The sequence below is a fragment of the Sceloporus occidentalis genome, unplaced genomic scaffold (genome assembly GCF_023333645.1).
Source record: "Sceloporus occidentalis isolate IW3139 unplaced genomic scaffold, rSceOcc1.0.p SCAF_5, whole genome shotgun sequence".
Taxonomy (NCBI): Eukaryota; Metazoa; Chordata; class Lepidosauria; order Squamata; family Phrynosomatidae; genus Sceloporus; species Sceloporus occidentalis.
Window position 1 is genome coordinate 115,627,049 of NW_028316985.1, and position 15,978 is coordinate 115,643,026.

The 15,978-nt window shown below is 39.8% G+C and overlaps 1 protein-coding gene across 3 annotated transcripts in view; it reads right to left on the reverse strand.

Annotated features, from left to right (window-relative positions):
• Positions 1-886: 886 nt before the first annotated feature.
• The window catches only part of YIPF7 (Yip1 domain family member 7), a 32,767-nt gene continuing 17,675 nt past the window's right edge, over positions 887-15,978 (reverse strand). For 2 of the 3 annotated variants that reach the window (XM_089526952.1, XM_089526954.1), the window contains exons 4-6: positions 8,215-8,360; positions 4,331-4,512; positions 1,956-2,189 (exon numbers count right to left, since the gene is read on the reverse strand). In XM_089526952.1, coding sequence (XP_089383078.1) covers positions 2,027-2,189; positions 4,331-4,512; positions 8,215-8,360 — 491 coding nt within the window. In that variant the 3' untranslated portion in view covers positions 1,956-2,026. Of the gene's footprint in view, positions 2,190-4,330; positions 4,513-8,214; positions 8,361-15,978 lie in introns of all 3 variants that reach the window. The other variant, XM_089526955.1, reaches the window with a different exon arrangement.

Here is a 15,978-nt window from a genome sequence, read left to right on the forward strand (position 1 = left end):
AAATGTAAATCATATAATCTAATTTTCTTCATGGGGTTGAATGCATATAGGAACCGAGAGGGAGAGGAGAAAACATTAAGATGTGGAGAGAACAAATGAGCTGCAAAAATTATTCCATATCTTTTTTTATTTTTGTTCATCAATTACCTTGTCCATGTTCATTCTCCCTACAAATACTGCTTGCAGTGCACTCCAATCATGTAATATGTGTAAAAGTTGTGTATATATGAATGTAACGTAACTGAAGATGTGAATACTCCTACTCCCTTTACTGTTTGAAATGGTCAGTAGACTATTTCAATAAATTGATCTATCTTTCTGTTCCCTTTACTGCTGCAACACCTTCTACTAATGGCACAACTCCATCTGTTCCTTGCTTTAAATGGTTTCTGAGCATTTGGAAAGCTCACAAACATTCTATAATATCCCAGCAGCTGAGCCAATGGCTAGGCAAGGGTCACTTAAATCAAGTGGAATCACTTGCCACAGAGGTTTCAGGGAACAAAATCACCCTCACTTTTCTAATAAACAAAACAATACCTTATTTTGTGGGGAAAACAGGCACAATCATTATTGTCCTCAGTAGGTGCCCTTGGGCTTTGTTGTTGTTGTTGTGTGCCTTCAAGTCATTTCCAATTTATGACAAGCCCAGGGTGAACCTATCATGGGGTTTTCTAGACAAGATTTGTTCAGAGGTGTGCCAATGCCTTTACCTGAGGCTGAGAGAGCATGACTTGCCCAAGGTCACCCAGTGAGCAGGGACGTAGCCAGGATTTTAGGAAGGGGGGGTCCAGACGAAGTGCCACCATTATAATGGGGTTTGGGTGCGGTGGTGCAGCAGCGAGTGCAATTCATTTTTCTAATGGAAGGGGTGTCCAGACCCCCCCCCCCCGGCTACGTCCTTGCAGTAAGCAAGCTGGGAAGCCCTTGTAGAGAGGCCCTGTCCTTGTTGTTCTCCTTTAGCAGGCAAAGACATTTTGATTGCAATGAACTGCTGAACTTAAGTTTTTTTAAAGATCTTTTAATCATATGTACTGTTTTTAATTGCACTGTCTTTAAACTGCTTTTTAGCATTTTAAATTGGTTTTATGGGCTTTTTTGTTGTTTAATCCCATTTTTATCTTTCTGTTTTGTACCTGTATTAATTTGTAATCTGCCCTGAATAGTCCCTGTCTGTGAGAAAGGATGGGTATTAATAAAGATGATGATGATACTGATATCATTTCTGCTTTCTATACTTAATACTGTACCATCATAAAGAAATGAATGAAATAGTTAAATACAGAATTGACCATTGTTCTTTGATTTGCTTCTCATGTCATCTGAACAGGACCACTTTTTCTTCCCTAGTTTATTTCTCTTCAAACAATCCAGAAAAAGAATCTAGGCTCATTTTTGGTTTATTTTTCTTGAATGCTTGTTTAAATAAAATAAAAAGAAAAGCTTTATTTTTACCCCACCTCTCTGTCAGAAAGACAATCGAGGCGGCTTACAATTTAAAAAGAATCTATACAATATCCAATATCGCAATTATTCCCTCCCTCCCTTGTAAACATTAATTTAAAACATTACAATTAAAACAATCCATTAAAATAATCAGAGATGGGCAAAGTGTTTCACTTTGGGATGACAAGAAAAACAAACCAAAGTGAAAAGCTTAATGGTTTGTTTCGCTGCAGAACTTGCCAGGGTTCGCCTGCTTTTCTTACTTGTTGAGTCATCTAAATTGGACATGTGACTGATTGCCCATGTGCAGAGTACCTTCTGAGCTGGTTACAAACCTCTGGAGAAAAATGATGCTTCATTTACAATACAGAAAGCATTTAAAATTAAAATGCATTTCATAAAATTTCCAATAAATCTACAACACATTTATAATTACATAACAAACAAGTATGAATTCCAAGCCAAGTAATCACAAACCGTAGGAAAATCTCTTGAAAGATCTTCTGATGATTGCTTTGACTTTGCAGTTAAATATACTGTACAGGCTGGCAGGCTTCATAGAAAGGCTGAATGCTAATGCTCAGAAAACCGCCATAAGAGCAAAAAGGCCATACAGTAAAGCACAAGGGTAGGCTACCAGAAACTGCTGACCTTCCATTGCCAAAGCAGAAGTGAATATTTTGGAGGCCGAGAGGCTGCACCATCCAATAATGATCAGGGCTAGCAAAGTTCCTAGAGTTCCCCTGAAAGAACATCATCAACAGCAAAAGTCACTGATTAATCCAAGTAGAACGAAAACATCTCAAGATTCTTACTAATCACAGATAGCTAAGGGCTAGCACCAAATATGCCATGAGATCAAGCCAAACAAAGAAAGGAGGACAGGAGCTGGAAGAACATTTTTCATTTGGGATGAAAAACAGCTTCGTAATTTGCAGCTTTAAAAGATTAAGAAGCAAGTAGTAAATTAGCAAGCCGCTATCTCATTTGTTAGAACTGTATGACAAACAACTTTAGCGTTCTCATTCCACAGTGAAGCAGAAGCCTACAGCAGATAAAAGCAAATTTATTCATGATGCAATATTTGCACGAGACAAACTAGAATTATGGCATGTCTTGCCTACCAAAAACATTGATGTTGGTTTTATTACAGCTTGACTGATGCGGCTTCATCCAAACCGTATTTGTACTTATAGTAAAGCCATGTGAGTCTGGGTTGGCCATGAATTCCCTCTTAGTATTTCCTGACTGTCAGGCCCCCAGCTACAAACTGGTGACTTGTGAGTTCAATGTCAGATGAATGGTAAATGTGCTCTAGGTTTTAGGCTGAACTTTAAAGGGGCTATGCATGTTTTAAACTCATCTTTCAAATACGTTCCCAGACAGTCCCCACACCACACACACACACACAGAAGACTAAGCATACTTTTGTCAAAAAGCCATATTAGGTTATTAAATTTTAGTTTGAAGGACCATCTCACTCCCACCACTTCAAGAGATAGACACAGTAAGGATGCCAATTTGTCTTGTTGCTTTTCTTCTGCTCCTTCTCACATGCGAGCTAGGACCAAGGATGCAAAGCACTATTTATATTTTTTGTGGGGATTTGGGGTTATTTGTCTGTGTTCTGGAAAAGTTTATTCCCGACTTTTTGCCAGCATCGGTGGCTGGCATATGAACAACATCCACCCGGATATCCAATTCAGGATGGAAAAAGAAAAAGGAAGGAATATTGCCATTCTTGGATGTCCTGGTCATCCACAAACCAAACCAACTTTTGGGCCAGACAGTATATAGAAAACGTACATACACTGATGGATGCCTACACAAGAACTCCAACCATCACCCAGGACAAAAAAGAAGCACAATAAAAAAATGGTAGACCAAGCAAAAAGGATCTGTGAACCCCTCTTCCTGGAAGATGGATTAAAGCACCTAGACTGGGCTCTACTGGCTAATGGTTACTCCAGCTCTGACATCAGAAGGGCTACCAGATCCAGAAAAACCCATAGGTATGAAGGCAAACAATCACCCAAAGGGAAGGCATTTTTATCAAATATGGATGATACATCTCCAAGACTCCCTGGCCTCCACTGCTCTGCTTAGTTCTTGCAACTCATACTCATGACTTCCTTAATAGAGCCCATCCATCTAACATGCAGGCTTCCTCTCTTTCTACTTCCCTCCACCTTTCCTAGCATTGTTTTTTCCAATGAGCTGTGACTTCTCATGATGTGACCAAAGTACAGCAGCCTCAGTTTTGTAATTTTGGCTTCCAGGGAGATTTCTGGCTTGATCTGCTCTAGTACCTATTTGTTCATCTCTTTGGTTATCCACAGTATCATCAACACTCTTCTCTTGCACCACATCACAAATAAATTGATTTTCCTCCTATCCACTTTCTTGACTGTCCAGCTCTCACATCCATACATGACAATAGGGAATACAACGGCTTGTATGATTCTAATTTTTGTGTTCGGTTGCATATTTTTGATTTTAGCACTTTTTCTAGTTCTTTCATAGCTGCCCTCCCCATTCTTAATCTTCTTCTTGATTTCTTGGCTGCAGTCCCCATTCTTATCAATGTTAAATTAAATAGAGCCTTCCTTTACAGTGACAGTCTATCTCTAAGCAGTTATGTACTGGGGGCAAGGATTTAACAAGGGACAACCATCATTAGCATGTGGTTATTTACCAAAATCTTCGTATCTGTGTGGGAAACAAAACATAGAAGTAAACAGATCTTCAGTTTTTGTATGTTCAGTTTTGTATGTTTAGCTCTCCAGTTTCAGTTTCCCTGTTATTTCTGCCCTTATCTGTCTGAACACATCTCACATTAATACCGCCTTTCTTATCAGTTAGCTTTCCAGGTGACGGTACTTACTGTAGAGAGAAAAAGACTGCATAGCTGGATAGGATCACCATGGGTAGCAGGCAATAACCTAGTACACTTGCTACACACCCATAGGAAACACTTGCTATGCTCATTAGGTTCAGCAAAGTATGGATTGCTATGCATCCAATGGCACTCATGCCATAAACGTAGCTGAAGTGAACTTTTCCTGCCTGTGGAGATAAACAAAGATATGACAATGTCACTGTATTCATGGTGGAGGAGCTGGCAAAGAAATTGAGTTTTTTCCCATTAGATAGAACCATACAAGTAAAGGTATTCCCCGTTGACAAAGTTGTCAAGTCATGTCTGATCATAGGGGATGGTGCTTATCTCCATTACTAAGCTGAAGAGCCAGCGTTGTCAGACTACTCTGTGATCATGTCGCCAGTATGATTGTACAGAATGCAAATTATTGCCAAAAGAAGTGTGAACACAGTAGGAATTGATGGAAGTAAATGCACAGCTCATTTAATCTAGTATGCTCAAATGTTATCTACACTATTAACATTATTTTTGAGTTTATACTGAATGTACAGAAATGTTGCTTTGTACTCAGATGTCGTATTTAAAACTAAAAAGGAAAGACAGTTAATTAGAAAGATATAATAAACAGGTTGAGTCTCCTTTACCTGGATTTCCAAAATACTAAAAAAAAAACTATTTTCATGGGTTACTGAGACAGAGACACCTCTATTCTCTGATGGTTTAGTGTATACAGACCTTGCTTCATGCACAAAATGTTTAAAAATAAAAAATTATATAAAATTATCTTTAAACTATGTGTATATGCAACATACATAAAATTTATGTTAAGATTGGATACCATCTACAAAATATCTCATTATGTGCATATACTGTATGCAAACACAGGTCCAAAATAAATAAAAAAAAATTCCAAAATCCATAGCACATCTTGTCCCAAGCATTTTGCATAAGGGAGACTGAATTTGTACATGACAAGACTGAAAGATAATGAAACAAAGAACTTGCCTTTGACTGATATCTGATATGTTTGTTTCTAAAACAAGCAAAAACGAAACACCCATCCAGCTACCCAACCACTGGCTAACATGGTACATGCATCTAATAAACTATTTTTATGCAAGCATAGTGCCCATGCAGGATTCTGGTCATAAACTTTGGAACATGGCTGAGATCAACAGACTGCATCATGTAGTTGTCAACTTGGGATAGAAAAATATCTGTATTTTTATATGTTGCTCCACACATTAATGCTTCATGACCAATTTACATTCTGAACTCTTTTAATTAACATTATTATTGCCTCTTGTAAATATTTGACTTCACCAATTTGCTATTTATTTGTGTGGGTGTTTAGTCTGCAGTTCTGTAGATGCTTGCCTAAGAATCCCTTTAAACTCACTGAGGTTTACTGTCAAGTAGGGGACAATTAATGTTTATTTATTTATCTATTAGCTATAATTACAGGTTGAGTCTCCCTTATCCGAAATGTTTGAGACCAAAAGTATTTGGGATTTCAGATTTTTATTTTCAGATTTTGGAATATTAGACTGGATGGCCCTTGTGATCTCATCCAATAGTGGAGATTATCACATTGCCAATTCCCACTGGGATAGACACGGGCTTTAATTGTAACAGACTGATCTTATTAGAAAGCCCCGCAGCTGGTATCAAATCCAGGCTTCTCCCACAGCTTTTCATGAATGGGATTTTCCCATTCTTGAAAAACTGCAGGAGAAGCCTAGATTTAATACAGGCTGCCTACTGCGCAGCCACAGGGCTGTCTGATAAGATTCGTCTGTTATGGTTACAACCCGTGTCTATCCTGGCAGGAACTGGGAGTGCAATAATCTCCTCTGTGATTCTATGATACTATGATAATGAGATATCTTGGCTATGGGACCCATGTCTAAATGTGAAAATCATTGATATAATAATGTTATAATTTTGTCCTTGAAATAAAATTTGTATATACTGAACTATAAGAAAGCAAAAGTGACACTATCTCAGCCATCCACGTGGATAATTCTGGATATTGGAGTATTTTGGATTTTGGAATTCCAAATAAGTGAGTCTTAGCTTGTATATCTATTTTTTCCTCCGGTGATCTCAAGACAGCATATAAAGCTCTCCTCACAGTCACTCTATTTTAGCAAGGAAGATTTTTCAAGATGAGAAAGAATGATTTGCCCAAAGTTATCCTGTGAGCATGGTAAAGTGTGGAATTTAGATCTCCCAACACTCCACCCACTAGAACACACTGGCTTATACTGACAATGGTTAGGATTGTGGAGTTAATAATGTTTCAAGTCCATTGTAACAGGCCCCAGAACAAGCCTGCCATGAAATGATGAGGCAAGAGGTTATGTCTGAAATAAAATTAATGGGCAACTGCCTTTATCAACACTCATATTTTCAGCACTCCCAAGATTGCTGCTGACATATTGCTGGTGCATAATGCCATTAGTGTAACAAATTACTATCAACTACTTCTGCAGTCATTAAAGGTTTTCAATAGGTTTAGCATTTTCAATTTGGACAGGGAGGTTTGATCCTCAATATTTTCTACAGATGTCGTACATAAACACAATGCCATCAGTAATCATCTAATATTTTAACTTGTTTGTTCCAGGGTATTTGATTAATTGACATGGCCACACTTAGCAGCTTTATCTCCGATTAATAAATTGCTGTCAGGGAAGAAGGAGGTAAGACAGAGGCTAAATGAAAACTCTTTTTGAAATACTGCCTGGTAGAGCTGAAAGGTCTGATGCAATAAAGAAGGGATTGGGCATAGTTAGGGGGGAAAGAATGAAATAATAATAATAATAATAATAATAATAATAATAATAATAATAATTTATTTATAGCCCTCCTCTCCCCGAAGGATCGAGGCAGGTAACAACCATAAAATATCACAATACAACAATTAACATAATCCCTAACCCCCAATTAAAAACTACAAACATTATAAAATACAATCAAATTACTAAAATAAATCTAAAATTAACCCTCATTAAAATGAGGCATTGTGGGATGAATAAGCAACCACAGGCATGGGACAATGGGATGAAACCTTTTAAACATGGATTTTATCACATGCCTCCATGTCCAGGCTGGAGGCATCCTGTACCTGGTCGTGGCACCCGTACCCAATCTGGACTTCTCCGGCACATTTTGAAAGAACAGGAATCTCCTGTTCTTTGCAAAGAATGGGAGAAGTCCAGATCGGGTACAGGATGCCTCCAGCCTGGACACAGATGTGTGATAAAATCCATGCTTAAGAAGTTTAAGCCCACACCTGGGTTGGTAGGGAAGGACAGAAAATGGCAGTGTGATAGAAGATTTTCATACCTGGCTGCATCTAACACTCAAACCACTATACCACACTGGCACATGACTGGGGGCTCCAGAGCATTTTTGTAGACACTCTGCTTTATCACACTAGTGGGCAAATGGGATTTAAATGAGAGTTAAACTAGAGAAAACCAGGAAACGTTTTCTCTAGTTTAACTCTCGTTTATATCCTCTTTGCCCGCTAGTGTGATAAAGCAGACTGTTACAAGGAAAATCTCCATTAATTCTATTCTCAACTCTGATCCACAATCTGTTGCATCTAGTTTCATTTAAATCTAAATAATTTCTCTCTGAAAGCTAGTTGTTACTGATAAGAACATTGGCGTTAGGATTCAAAGATCATTTCAGCTAGAAAAGGCATGGACAAAGAAGAAAAGAATTCCCTCATAAAGCTTACAAAGACACTTTGCAGTCAGACTCATCATTGTTCATATGAACTTCAGAAAAGATGCCTATGTTATTTCCAGCCCAACAATCACTGGCTGACAAATATAATAATTATTAGAACACCTACAATTTCTACTGATCCTTACCAGTAGCAGTGTCCCTCCTAGGGCCAAGCAAAAAACCATAGGTCCTGTTAAATCCGTCTCATTCATAATGCTGCCATCTGCTGGCTTCATTGGGTTTAGGACAGTTAATGTTTTTTGCCAAATGTGATCAAAGTTGATCCCTAATTCTGCAACAGAAAACAGTTTCAAAATGGTTTATTATCCTAAGAGAAAACTTTGGCATAACACTTCATCTGGTATCTTCAGTCATCACGTAATAAAGCAGCCAGTTGGCTGTAGACAAAATATTCAAATATCAGACACATTTCAGCTGAGGCTTAATTTGCACTCCAAATTGGGAATTATTGATTTACAGTTATGAAATAGAAGATTTATTTATTTTATTTGTCTGTTAAAATATTGGCTTATTACCTCTTAAAGCACCAGGGCCCAAGGTGATGCATAACAGATAAAAAGAGTTAAAATATTATTTAAAACAAATCAAAGCATTTTTAAAGCCAGTTTGAGACAGATGCACAATTAAAATTGTTCCAAAAGCCGACCTTTGTTTGAAGGAGTGAAGGTCATACAAAACAACACAGTCTGGGATACTCGCTGTATAAACACTGTAGGGATGGTTAATAAGGTAAGGACTGGACATGGTTTCTGCACTTTTAATGGTTGTGTAGAAGAAGGAATTTCAGCAGGTGTTGCTTATTACCTGGCGGGTGACAAGCAATACCCACTGTAATTAATTCTTCTACACAACTATTAAAGGTGCAGTAATACTCCTCAGTTTTCTGTCTGGCAATTCTAATTCAACTGGACTTCATTTGGGAGGGAGTTCCACAAACAAGGAGCCACTACTAAGAAAGTCCTGACTTGTGTATTTGCCTCTTTAGGGTAGTGAGGGTAGAATGTGCAACAAGGCTTCTGCTGTGGATCTCAGATTCTGGGATCATTTGAGAAGAAACAGTCTTTAAGATCTCCTAGTCATTTTAATTGTTGTGTAGAATGGAAATTTCAGCAGGTGCTTCTTATCACACAAGCAGTACTTGTTGAAATCCCTACCTTTAGACAAGCATTAAAGGGATAACAGCACTATCCCTTATTCCAACTGAAAACCCTGAACGTTAGTAATATGTGTTCCCTAACACACACCCCAAATGAAAGTCTGAGTGCCAGATTCTGAACTCTTTTTAAAGGTAGACCCATGCTGATTCTGTTGTAGTAGTCTAATTAGGATATAGTTAAGGTAGACACCAGATCCACTTTTCCTAGGAAGGAGCACAGCTGGCACACAATCAAAGCTAGCCAGAGACACTCCTAGCCACAGCAGCCATATGGCTTTCCAGAAGCATGCAGTGTTGAAGACTACTCCCAAGTTGCAAGCCTGGCCTTTCCCAGCAGGGACATAGCTAGGATTTTAGGAAGGGGGGGGGGGTCCAGACTAAGTGCCACCAGTATAATGGGGCTTGGGTGCGGTGGCGCAGCAGCACACACCATTCATTTTTCTAATGGAAGGGGGGAGGTCCGGACCCCAAGAACCACCCCCCCCCCGGCTACGTCCCTGTTCCCAGGGAGTAAAATGCCTAATATGGATTTTATTTGTCATACACACAGATATGCTCACATGTACACATAAATGCTCAAACCAGCATTTTCACATGTAAATGCTCACACTAGATAACGTTGTCTAACTTTATGAAAAGTGCTAGTTTCTTACAGAGTCCAATTATCCAAAGCACTGTATAGTTTTACACTTTGTTGTTTTGTGCTTATTTACCATCAAGTTAGCTTTAACTTATGGCAACCATAAGAATGAGAGACTTTGAAAAGCCCCATCAACTGCCCTGCTCAGGTCCTGAAAACTCACAAAGTCAGGACTTCCAAAGTCAGAACTCCCTTTCAGCACCACATTAAAATGAGTTGTTCTTTTCTTTTGTCCCTGTAAGCTTACTTCACTGTCCCTCTTTCACAATCATACATACAGACTGGAAATATTGTTTAATGCAGTCTCAACTGGTGGCAGGACAATTTGGAGGAATCCCATTTGTCTTAAGACTTTGTCCCTGTGATTGTGAGGATGCAGATGCACTGCCACATGTTTTGTTGTTGTTTTTGTTGTTTCTTCAAGAATCTAGAAGAAAAGTGGTATATCTTACCCTGGAAACCTTCTCCAGCAAATCATTACTCTAAATATAGGAGGGTAAAATACTGAAGTCACCTAGAGGGTTGGGATGTTAAATATATGTTTTTTTCAGACTAAAAGAAGAAAGTTAATACATTGTTAATTCTATTGCTCTGATCCATATTGCTGTTATTACTATGTTATGACAAGATGGTATGTTGTAACCATCTGTTCTACTGCTTTCTATAAGCATCATCTGCTCAATGGGCTAAATAAATGAAACTCCTCCTCCTCCATACTTTTAAAACAAACTTTGGCGCGTTACAGACCGCCGGATTGTGGCGGTCTGCTGCCGCCGCCGCTTGCACCATCCAGGAGCCGCAGCCTTTAAACGGCGTGGCTCCCAGACGCTGCCAAGAAGGAGCGTGGAAATCGCGCTCCTTCTGAGGCCCTGGAAGAGGCGCCGCAAAGCACAAGGGGTGCATTTGCGGCATCATTTCCGTGGTGACACGTGCGGACGCAACGCATCCAGCATGTAAAGATGGCGGCGCCCGTGTGTATAGGGCGCTGCCATCTGTACGCCCTCGTCATGTGCTAGGGGTGAGGCCACTGTGGACGCTAGGTCCTCGGCCAACCCCTAGCATGTGACGAGGACGTATTAAAAGCCCATCTATAACGCACCTTTGAATAACTAGGGGAATAATGTTTAAAATATTGATGATATCAAAGCTCCATGCTTTGTTTCTTTTTTACCTAGTACTAAAATGTGGATGAAATAACACTTGTTCTACTGAAGATGTTGATCAACATGCTTTTTATGTGCACATCTGCTAATGGAACAGAAGTTGTCTTTATCTGATGACAGCTTTAGCATCCCACTGCATAATATCCAGTGTTGTCTTTATAAGCCGATCCCTAATACTGAAATACAGTAAAATGGCTGTGCAGAAAAAGACCTCCTGGCTTCACACTCAGTGTATGTAGATCCAGTCGTGTGTGTGGGCCTTCAAATTGCCAGTGATCCCATGAATTCCATAAGGTTTTCTTAGGCAAGTATTACCCATAGATAGCTTGCCAATTCCTTACTGGTTCAACATCAATCTGGACTGAACGGCGCATTCCGGACGGGCCCTATGGGGTGCCGGCGTTACGTGCAAGGGGCAGCACTTCCTGACGTGCCTTGCCCATCACGTGTAACAAGTACTTCAAAATGGCGGCACCGCATACAGATGGGTGCCTGCCATTTTGATGTCGCGGACGCGCGGCGTCCAGATGTCGCACGCCAGAAGTGGCACCGTGAGTGCGTGCCTCACGCCTTGCGGTGCCTCTTCTGGGGCGCAAGAAGAAATGCCATTTTGGCACTTCTTTCCTGCTGCGCCCGGGAACCGCGCGGTTTGGCTGCTGCAGTTCCCGGACGCAGCAACCAGCAGCGGCATGAGACCGCCCGTTTTGGGCGGTCTGTAACGCACCAACAAGTTTTAACTAAATCACATTTTTGTGTAGGTGGGCAGCTCTGCCTCATCCAAGAAAACTCTTTTATATTTAAAGAGGTTTGACTTTGAAAATGTGTTTTCTGATGGCAACTTGCCAAAGATGATGACAACCTGACTTTCTGTTGGTGGTAGGTTAAATTCTTTTAACCTTCTGCTTTGTTGGAAGTGAGATCACTAGACTGAGAGCAACTCTTTCCAACACTCTGCCTCAACAACCTTATTGACTGAGCATGGTAAATCCAATCTCAGGGTCAGAGATGAAAAAGTTAGTTGGACAGGGATAATATATTTAGTTAATTGTTAATAGATTTTAAACTTAATTTAATTGCATTTGTCTTAGAAGGGGAAAAAAGTTAAATTGCCATTTTTTGTGTGTGTGACTTCAGGTCATTTCCTAAGTAACTCTAAAGTGAAACTATCACAGGATTTTCTGGGGCTGGGAGTGTGTGGAGTTTATCACATGGGAGGAATTTCTCTTAATTTCGAATGACAAGAAAGTGGGGCCAGAACGCATTCACGTGAATTTGCTAGTTCAGCGAATTTACGTGAATTCGAATTGCATTCAAACTGACTTCCCACTGCCCAAAAATAGCTCTCACGCAATAACGTGAAATCCCATGATTGTGTTTGGACTGACTTCCCATTGCCTGAAATTGCATGTAGTAGTCTATCATGCAATAACATTAAACCCCATGATTGCATTTGGATTGCCATTGGATTATACTTCCAATTTCCCTTGTCTGATAAACTCCCTGATCTCCCCTTTCTGTGTGCAGTCTCTGGTATAGAATGAAGAAGAACAGCCCAGATGTACAAGATCACCTTCTCCCAAACTGCTGCTACTATCTGCTAGATTAAAATCTTTAGAATTAACTATATTATCATATTCTGGTAACAAACTATAGGATGCAAATGGTTTGGTGCTTGTGATCTAAACATTGTAATTCTCCAGTTCTGTGGTTCTAACAAGTAGAAAGTAGTCATTCTGCAAAAATCCAGAAGAACTAGACTTTGGGTAAAGAACAAGCTGAAAAACGTAAAATTTGCTAGTTCTTTAGCACTGTCTCTGATTTAATTAACTAATAACTTAATCAATAACTTAATTCTAAATGCTAAAATGACAATTTAAGTAAATTGTTTCAATTAAAATTATATTTAAGTATCATATTATATTAGAAAAATTCCAAATTAATTAATAATTTCATTTTAACTAGTTATTTGTTGTCTGCTTTCAAGGAGTTTCTGACTTATGATGACCCTATGAATGAATGAATGAATGAATGAATGAATGAATGAATGAATGACTCTTTATTTGTATACCGCTATTCCCATGATCACAGCAGTTTACAACAGTAATAAAAACAGACCGAAACTACAAAATCCAATAAAAAGAAATCCCCCCACATTAAACAATACAGTACAGCAGTAAAAATATCCATCATTCAATCACAGTTAAAAACAGTTAAAAACCAAAGCACCAATTACATCCAATACAATACATCAACACAAGGGAAGAAGAATGGAATTAGGGAACATGGGGGAAAGCTTGACAAAAGAGGTGAGTCTTTAGATTTTTCCTGAAAGACTCCAGGAAGGGGGCTGAGCGGAGCTTGTCAGGCAGAGAGTTCCAGGTCTGCGGGGCCGAAGCAGAAAAAGCTCTATGTGCAGACACCACATATCTCGTATCAGGGACTCTCAAAAGTTGTTTCCTGCCTGACCTGAGAGTGCGGGGCGGATTATATGGAGAGAGGCGGTCCTCCAAGTACCCTGGGCCCAAGCCATTAAGGGCTTGATAGGTAAAAACCAACACATAGGAGATTACCGCACTAGGGTAAAAGCGTTCCCCAATGCGTTCTCACGGGCGCGAGCCTGGAACGTGATGAGGGCCAGAACGCTAGTTTACCGCACAGCGGAACGCCGCCATCGCCGCCGGGCGTTCCAAATGTGTTCCCAATGTGTTCCAGGGAGGCCATTTCTGGGAACGGTTTGAAATCGGTCCCAGAAACGACCTCCCTGGAACACATTGGGAACACATTTGGAACACATTTGGAACGCCTGGCAGCGATGGCGGCGTTCCGCTGTGCGGTAAACTAGTGTTCTGGCCCTCATCACGTTCCAGGTTTGCGCCCGTGAGAATGCATTGGGGAACGCTTTTACCCTAGTGCGGTAATCTCCCTTGTATTGCGCCTGGAAGTGGATTGGTGACCTTATTATGGGGTTTTCTTGGCAAGAGTTTTTCAGAGGTTGTTTGCCTTTGCCTTCCTTTGAGACTGAGAAAGTGTGAGGTTGAGGGGGGATCTGGACCCTGGTCTCCAATCATAGCCCAGTTCTCAAATCACCACGCTACATCTCAACTAGTTATTACCTATCTGATTTTAGTTTGACAGATTGCAGGTTGCAGACTGCAGATTGCATAGGCCAGAAATTTTATCATTAGTTCTCATTTGATTGAGGTCAGGTAGAAAGATCAGACTTCAATGTGAAGATGTGTAGATAATGTAACAAAACTAAATTAAAATAGTACAATCTTCCTCATGTTTACTTAGGGGTGAAACAGAGGAGCAAAATAAAGTGGTTTCAGCCACTTTGAAGGTGGGGTGTTTAGACTGGAAACTGAACCAAAGCCATGCGCCGGGGCTAAAAATTGGAGCAAAAAGAAGTCGAGATAGTCCAACTCAAAGCAGAAAATGTACATCTTTGCGCCTGCATATAAATGCCCCAATGTGAGTGCAGGACTGCAGCAGAGCTAAGAAATGAAAATGTGACAACTCAAATTGATGCAATTATAATATACACAACCCAGAGAGTCTAACAGGGGCATGGGGTGAAAGGGGCATGTATGCAGGGCCTCTATGATTGTGCTTTGCTAATGTATCACTCACACACTGATGCACCAATGCCCTGTACTAGCAGAGCAGAGCACATGCAATTGTGTGGCCAATCAAAGGAGCAGCCATGCAATGTAATGGCATCCAGTTGGACATGGGAGGAACTTGGAGGCAGTGGCGTCAATAGGTGGTAAGTCATAGTGTCACCCTCCCTGTTGTCCTCCTCCCATTCCACATCAGACAGAATCTTTAGTCATGATTTTTTCTACTAATGTTACTCAGTAATCGTAATACCCATATATCACTGAATGTCATGGGAACAGTTGTGACATAAACTGCCAAAATTAAAATTATACCTTTAAATTGCAATATCATATGTATGGCCTCAATGTATTAAAGAATTTTTAAAAAAAGATTAAAAAATTAAAAATTATTACTTTTTTAAAAATTAAAATTAAATTTAAAGAAAAACCTGACACTCTCCTTTCTCCTTCCACTGAACCACACCCCACTAACACCATCTCTTCAGCGTTTTAATAGGACACAGGCAAATGCCACAGTTCATTTCTGCCCAAAAGCAGATGCTTGAGAAGCAGTGGTGTCACTCCTTGCTTAGGGTGTCACTTGGTGTGGTCCGCACACCCTATAGCCCCCTAGTGACACTGCTGCTTGGAGGCCGTAAGTGGTGTGTTTGTGCGATGGTGCACATGCATGGTGGGGAGGCAACAGAAAATTACCCAGTGGTGCAGGTTGATGCCACACTGTGCGGTTGGTTCATGCTTATTCAGCCCACCTTGGGAGTGGGCAGTGGAAGTTCGACTTGCATTTGGAAAAAGCAGCATTTAGTTGGTTTTTCCTGCCCATCTGTTCCACCCCTTAGAAATTAGTCCCACTGAATTCAATGATCCTGCTAAGTGGGTATATGATTGTCCTCTGTCTCAACTAGAGATTTCACGTTGGTTTGTAAGCTTTCTTTAAAAAATAAATAATACAACTATGTTATAGAAATGTAGATCCAAGGTGGTTCATAGGAACTTACTTGTGTTTTTGTTCACCTCAAAATAAAACAAATTAATTTTTTTAAAAGGAAATTTATTACATGATATGTAAGCAAGATTATAACAAGAGTTTATTAATTATAGGTACCTTAACATGATAGTTGATCATACAGTATGAATATGTAGGAAAAGGCAATGCTATGAAGTCTGAATACAAAATTTATTGTGATGCTGTCATCTAGAGGTAGTAAAGTATATGATGTATCTACCATAAAAATGAGTTATTGCCTTTATTTTCCATGCAAATTGTATTGCTGCCCTTTCAAATATAAACATGTGTCTGTATTACAAATGCA